The 7,500-nt window shown below is 51.6% G+C and overlaps 1 protein-coding gene across 2 annotated transcripts in view; it reads right to left on the bottom strand.

The window, feature by feature from the left end:
• radx (RPA1 related single stranded DNA binding protein, X-linked) overlaps window positions 1–7,500 on the bottom strand; it is a 62,699-nt gene that overhangs the window by 3,795 nt on the left and 51,404 nt on the right. For both annotated transcript variants that reach the window (XM_045701717.2, XM_045701715.2), the window contains 3 exons: window positions 1,933–1,973; window positions 826–1,140; window positions 101–265 (listed from right to left, as the gene is read on the bottom strand). In XM_045701717.2, the coding sequence (XP_045557673.1) occupies window positions 101–265; window positions 826–1,140; window positions 1,933–1,973 (521 nt within the window). The remainder of the gene's footprint in view (window positions 1–100; window positions 266–825; window positions 1,141–1,932; window positions 1,974–7,500) is intronic.

Raw genomic sequence — 7,500 nt, 5'->3', positions numbered from 1 at the left:
GGTGGAGGTGTGTGTGTTACCTGGTGCAGGTGGAGGTGTGTGTGTTACCTGGTGCAGGTGGAGGTGTGTTACCTGGTGCAGGTGGAGGTGTGTGTGTTACCTGGTGCAGGTGGAGGTGTGTGTGCTGAAAAGCCTCCGTGCGTCAGGATGGTGAACCAGTGGTCAGAGTGGGAGGGGCCATGTGGAGGGGAGGGGCCTGAAGGGGTGCTGGCGGCGGAGCTTCCAGGAAGGAACACTGCATCTACCATCACCCCATCAGATAGAGCTAGAGAGAGGGAGGGAGGGAGGGAGGGAGAGAGGGAGGGAGATGGAGAGAGAGAGAGAGGGAGGGAGGTAGGGAGGGAGGGAGAGAGAGAGAGATGGAGAGAGAGGGAGGGAGGGAGGGAGGGAGGGAGGGAGGGAGGGAGGGAGGGAGGGAGGGAGGGAGGGAGGAGAGAGATGGAGAGAGGGAGGAGAGAGATGGAGAGGAGGGAGGGAGAGATGGAGAGAGAGAGAGAGAGAGAGAGAGGGAGAGGGAGGGAGAGGGAGGGAGAGAGAGAGAGAGATGGAGAGAGGGAGGGAGGAGAGAGATGGAGAGAGGGAGGAGAGAGATGGAGAGGAGGGAGGGAGAGATGGAGAGAGAGAGAGAGAGAGAGAGAGAGAGAGGGAGGGAGGAGAGAGATGGAGAGAGGGAGGGAGAGAGATGGAGAGGAGGGAGGGAGAGATGGAGAGAGAGAGAGAGAGAGGGAGAGGGAGGGAGAGAGAGAGAGAGATGGAGAGAGGGAGGGAAGTTAGGAAGGTGTGAAGGATGAATAATTGAAAAGTAAATGAATGAAAGCCGTGTACCTCTCAGTGTGAGAGTGTAGTGTCCAGTCTGGGTGTAGCTCACTGTAGGGCTGTAGTCCTCCAGACCTCCACAACACCGAAGGTCCTGGAACTCTCCCGTCTGCATCTCCACGGCAATCGCCTGTTGCTCCCTGCTCGCCGGGCAGTACTGTAAGGGCACCGTCTCCATGGCAACGCGAGCCAGGCCCAGCCGACAACCACCCAACAACGAGACAGGAGAGGAGGGGGCCGTGAGGAAGGCCTGATCGTCATCATCATCATCCTCATCATCTTCATCATCCAGGAACTCCATGGAGGCTTCCCACAGACCGCCCTCTGCCAGAGAGATGTTACTACAGACCGCCCTCTGCCAGAGAGATGTTACTACAGACCGCCCTCTGCCAGAGAGATGTTACTACAGACCGCCCTCTGCCAGAGAGATGTTACTACAGACCGCCCTCTGCCAGAGAGATGTTACTACAGACCGCCCTCTGCCAGAGAGATGTTACTACAGACCGCCCTCTGCCAGAGAGATGTTACTACAGACCGCCCTCTGCCAGAGAGATGTTACTACAGACCGCCCTCTGCCAGAGAGATGTTACTACAGACCGCCCTCTGCCAGAGAGATGTTACTACAGACCGCCCTCTGCCAGAGAGATGTTACTACAGACCGCCCTCTGCCAGAGAGATGTTACTACAGACCGCCCTCTGCCAGAGAGATGTTACTACAGACCGCCCTCTGCCAGAGAGATGTTACTACAGACCGCCCTCTGCCAGAGAGATGTTACTACAGACCGCCCTCTGCCAGAGAGATGTTACTACAGACCGCCCTCTGCCAGAGAGATGTTACTACAGACCGCCCTCTGCCAGAGAGATGTTACTACAGACCGCCCTCTGCCAGAGAGATGTTACTACAGACCGCCCTCTGCCAGAGAGATGTTACTACAGACCGCCCTCTGCCAGAGAGATGTTACTACAACATTACTACAACGTTACTACAACATTGGTACATTACTACAACGTTACTACAACATTGGTACAACGTTACTACAACATTGGTACATTACTACAACGTTACTACAACATTGGTACAACGTTACTACAGGGTTCCTGTGAAATCAGTCTGACCTGTGTCGTTCTCCTCCTCTGGATGGGTCCCCAGAGTCAGTCTGCAGAAAATACACACACACACACACACACACACACACACACACACACACACACACACACACACACACACACACACACACACACACACACACACACGTGCATTAGAAAAGTATTCATATATCCCTTATTCCACGTTTTGTTAGGGTTACAGCCTTATTCTAAAACTGATTAAATAAATGTTTTTCCTCATCAATCTACACACAATACCCCTAAATGACAAAATAAAAAACAGAAATACCTTATTTACATCAGTATTCAGACCCTTTTGCTATGAGACTCCAAATTGAGCTCAGGTGCATCCTGTTTCCATTGATCATCCTTGAGATGTTTCTACAACTTGATTGGAGTCCACCTGTGGTAAATTCAATTGATTGGACATGATTTGGAAAGGCACACACCTGTCTATATAAGGTCCCACAGTTTACAGTGCATGTCAGAGCAAAAACCAAGCCATGAGGTCGAAGGAATTGTCCGTAGAGCTCCGAGACAGGATTGTGTTGAGGCACATATCTGGGGAAGGGTACCAAACGATGTCTGCAGTATTGAAGGTCCCCAAGAACACAGTGGCCTCCATCATTCTGAAATGGAAGAAGTTGGGAACCACCAAGACTCTTCCTAGACCTGGCCGCCCGGCCAAACTGAGCAATCGGGGGAGAAGGGCTGACCAAGAACACAATGGTTACTCTGACAGAGCTCCAGAGTTCCTCTGTGGAGATGGGAGAACCTTCCAGAAGGACAACCATCCAGAAAGCCAAGCATCACATCTGGAGGAAACCTGGCACCATCCCTACAGTGAAGCATGGTGGTGGCAGCGTTATGGTTTGGGGATGTTTTTCAGAGGCAGGGACTATAAGACTAGTCAGTATCGAGGGAAAGATGAACGGAGCAAAGTACAGAGAGATCCTTGATGAAAACCTGCTCCAGAGCGCTCAGGACCTCAAACTGGGGCGAAGGTTCACCTTCCAACAGGACACCGACCCTAAGCACACAGCCAAGACAATGTCCTTGAGTGGCCCAGCCAGAGCCCGGACTTGAACCCGATCGAACATCTCTGGAAAGACCTGAGAATAGCTGTGCAGCGACGCTCCTCATCCAACCTGACAGAGCTTGAGAGGATCTGCAGAGAAGAATGGGAGAAACTCCCCAAATACAGGTGTGCCAAGCTTGTAGCATCATACCCAAGAAGACTAGAAGCTGTAATCGCTGCCAAAGGTGCTTCAACAAAGCACGCTTCAGGTGATGTATTGTTGTCTCTACCTTCTTGTGCTGTTGTCTGTAGCTAATAATGTTTGTGCCATACTGTGTTGCTACCATGCTGTGTTGTCAGGTGTTGCTACCATGCTGTATTGTCATGTTGCTACCATGTTGTTGTCATGTTGGGTTGCTACCATGCTGTGTTGTCATGTGTTGCTACCATGCTGTGTTGTCATGTGTTGCTACCATGCTGTGTTGTCATGTGTTGCTACCATGTTGTTGTCATGTGTTGCTACCATGCTGTGTTGTCATGTGTTGCTACCATGTTGTTGTCATGTGTTGCTACCACGCTGTGTTGCTGCCTTGCTATGTTGTCTTAGGACTCTCTTTATGTAATGTTGTGATGTGTGTTTTGTCCTATATTTTTATTTTTAACCCCAGTCCCCGTCGGTCTTTTGCCTTTTGGTAGGCCGTCATTGTAAATAAGAATTTGTTCTTAACCGACTTCCTAGTGAAATAAAGGTGAAATTAAATAAAAACTTATGTAAATGTGATGTTTCAGTTTCTTAATTTTTTATACATTTCCAAACATTTCTAAAAACCTGTTTTTGTTTTTTGTGTGTAGATTGATGAGGAACAAAAACAATTTAATCCATTTTAGAATAAGGCTGTAACGTAACAAAATGTGGAAAAAGACAAGTGGTCTGAATACTTTATAAATGCACTGTACACCAGTCTCAACGTCAACAGTGAAGAGGCGACTCCAGGATGCTGGCCTTCTAGGCAGAGTTCCTCTGTCCAGTGTCTGTGTTCTTCTGCCCGTCTTAATCTTTTATTTTTATTGGCCAGTCTGAGATATGGCTTTTTCTTTGCAACTCTGCCTAGAAGGGCAGCATCCCGGAGTCGCCTCTTCGCTGTTGACGTTGAGACTGGTGTTCTGCGGGTACTATTTAATGAAGCTGCCAGTTGAGGACTTGTGAGGCATCTGTTTCTCAAACTAGACACTCTAATGTACTTGTCCTCTTGCTCAGTTGTGCACCGGGGCCTCCCACTCCTCTTTCTATTCTGGTTAGAGCCAGTTTGCGCTGTTCTGTGAAGGGAGTAGTACACAGCGTTGTACAAGATCTTCAGTTTCTTGGCAACTTCTCACATGGAATAGCCTTCATTTCTCAGAACAAGAACAGACTGACGAGTTTCAGAAGAAAGTTCTTTGTTTCTGGCCTTTTTGAGCCTGTAATCGAACTCACAAATGCTGACGCTCCAGATACTCAACTAGTCTAAAGAAGGACAGTTTTATTGCTTCTTTAATCAGAACAACAGTTTCCAGCTGTGCTAAAATAATTGCAAAAGGGTTTTCTAATGATCAATTAGCCTTTTTAAAATGATCAACTTGGATTAGCTAACACAACGTGCCATTGGAACACAGGAGTGATGGTTGCTGATAATGGGCCTCTGTAGATATTCCATTAAAAATCAACGTGGATTAGCTAACACAACGTGCCACTGGAACACAGGAGTGATGGTTGCTGATAATGGGCCTCTGTAGATATTCCATTAAAAAAATCTGCTGTTTCCAGAAACGTCTGCTTCCAGATCACACTCTCAAACACGTAGATCCCCTGAACGCAGCTCACTCTCCAGATCCCAATCACCTGAATTCTGATCACCTGTTCATACACCTGTATGTCATTATCACACTCTGTTTAGTTCAGTTCTCTGCACCCCGTCACTGTAAGGTATTGCTTGTTTTTGACACACTTCTATTCGAAGCGCTGGTTTTCCCTGTGATTTACTCCTCCTGTGTATGATAGTTTTCGCCTGCCTCACTAACGACGCCTTTTGCCTATTGGATTTCCTGTTATCTACCTATTGCCTGATCTCCCAGACAAAATTACTAGCCTTTTCCCTGCCTGTACTGTTGCCTTTTTGGACCCCTGTGTATGACCTTCTGCCTGCCCCTGGACCCAGCGACCTGCCCCTGGACCCAGCTACCTGCCCCTGGACCCAGCTACCTGCCCCTGGACCCAGCTACCTGCCTCCTCCTGTGTATGACCTTCTGCCTGGACCCAGCTACCTGCCTCCTCCTGTGTATGACCTTCTGCCTGGACCCAGCTACCTGCCCCTGGACCCAGCTACCTGCCCCTGGACCCAGCCTCCTCCTGTGTATGACCTTCTGCCTGGACCCAGCTACCTGCCTCCTCCTGTGTATGACCTGCTACCTGCCCCTGGACCCAGCTACCTGCCTCCTCCTGTGTATGACCTGCTACCTGCCCCTGGACCCAGCTACCTGCCTCCTCCTGTGTATGACCTTCTGCTTGCCCCTGGACCCAGCTACCTGCCCCTGGACCCAGCTACCTGCCCCTGGACCCAGCTACCTGCCGCCTCCTGTGTATGACCTTCTGCTTGCCCCTGGACCCAGCTACCTGCCCCTGGACCCAGCTACCTGCCTCCTCCTGTGTATGACCTTCTGCCTGCCCCTGGACCCAGCTACCTGCCTCCTCCTGTGTATGACCTTCTGCCTGCCCCTGGACCCAGCTACCTGCCTCCTCCTGTGTATGACCTGCTACCTGTCCCTGGACCCAGCTACCTGCCTCCTCCTGTGTATGACCTTCTGCTTGCCCCTGGACCCAGCTACCTGCCTCCTCCTGTGTATGACCTGCTACCTGCCCCTGGACCCAGCTACCTGCCTCCTCCTGTGTATGACCTTCTGCTTGCCCCTGGACCCAGCTACCTGCCCCTGGACCCAGCTACCTGCCCCTGGACCCAGCTACCTGCCTCCTCCTGTGTATGACCTGCTACCTGCCCCTGGACCCAGCTACCTGCCTCCTCCTGTGTATGACCTTCTGCTTGCCCCTGGACCCAGCTACCTGCCCCTGGACCCAGCTACCTGCCTCCTCCTGTGTATGACCTTCTGCCTGGACCCAGCTACCTGCCCCTGGACCCAGCTACCTGCCCCTGGACCCAGCTACCTGCCGCCTCCTGTGTATGACCTTCTGCTTGCCCCTGGACCCAGCTACCTGTCTCCTCCTGTGTATGACCTGCTACCTGCCCCTGGACCCAGCTACCTGCCTCCTCCTGTGTATGACCTGCTACCTGCCCCTGGACCCAGCTACCTGCCTCCTCCTGTGTATGACCTGCTACCTGTCCCTGGACCCAGCTACCTGCCTCCTCCTGTGTATGACCTTCTGCCTGCCCCTGGACCCAGCTACCTGCCTCCTCCTGTGTATGACCTTCTGCTTGCCCCTGGACCCAGCTACCTGCCTCCTCCTGTGTATGACCTGCTACCTGCCCCTGGACCCATCTACCTGCCTCCTCCTGTGTATGACCTTCTGCCTGCCCCTGGACCCAGCTACCTGCCTCCTCCTGTGTATGACCTTCTGCTTGCCCCTGGACCCAGCTACCTGCCTCCTCCTGTGTATGACCTGCTACCTGCCCCTGGACCCATCTACCTGCCTCCTCCTGTGTATGACCTTCTGCTTGCCCCTGGACCCAGCTACCTGCCGCCTCCTGTGTATGACCTTCTGCCTGCCCCTGGACCCAGCTACCTGCCCCTGGACCCAGCTACCTGCCCCTGGACCCAGCTACCTGCCTCCTCCTGTGTATGACCTTCTGCTTGCCCCTGGACCCAGCTACCTGCCGCCTCCTGTGTATGACCTTCTGCCTGCCCCTGGACCCAGCTACCTGCCCCTGGACCCAGCTACCTGCCCCTGGACCCAGCTACCTGCCTCCTCCTGTGTATGACCTGCTACCTGCCCCTGGACCTTCTGTCTTTCACAATAAAAACCTGCTGAGTCTGCGCTTGAAACCAGCTCTCTGTCCCCCTTCGTGTTCATTACAATATTCCATTAAAAATGAACTTGGATTAGCTAACACAACGTGCCATTGGAACACAGGAGTGATGGTTGCTGATAATGGGCCTCTGTAGATATTCCATTAAAAATCAACGTGGATTAGCTAACACAACGTGCCACTGGAACACAGGAGTGATGGTTGCTGATAATGGGCCTCTGTAGATATTCCATTAAAAAAATCTGCTGTTTCCAGAAACGTCTGCTTCCAGATCACACTCTCAAACACGTAGATCCCCTGAACGCAGCTCACTCTCCAGATCCCAATCACCTGAATTCTGATCACCTGTTCATACACCTGTATGTCATTATCACACTCTGTTTAGTTCAGTTCTCTGCACCCCGTCACTGTAAGGTATTGCTTGTTTTTGACACACTTCTATTCGAAGCGCTGGTTTTCCCTGTGATTTACTCCTCCTGTGTATGATAGTTTTCGCCTGCCTCACTAACGACGCCTTTTGCCTATTGGATTTCCTGTTATCTA

This window comes from Salmo salar, chromosome 18 (genome assembly GCF_965601325.2).
Source record: "Salmo salar chromosome 18, fSalSal1, whole genome shotgun sequence".
Taxonomy (NCBI): domain Eukaryota; kingdom Metazoa; phylum Chordata; class Actinopteri; order Salmoniformes; family Salmonidae; genus Salmo; species Salmo salar.
The sequence above is the reverse complement of the archived record's forward strand: the minus strand, read 5'-3'. Positions and strand labels throughout refer to the sequence as shown.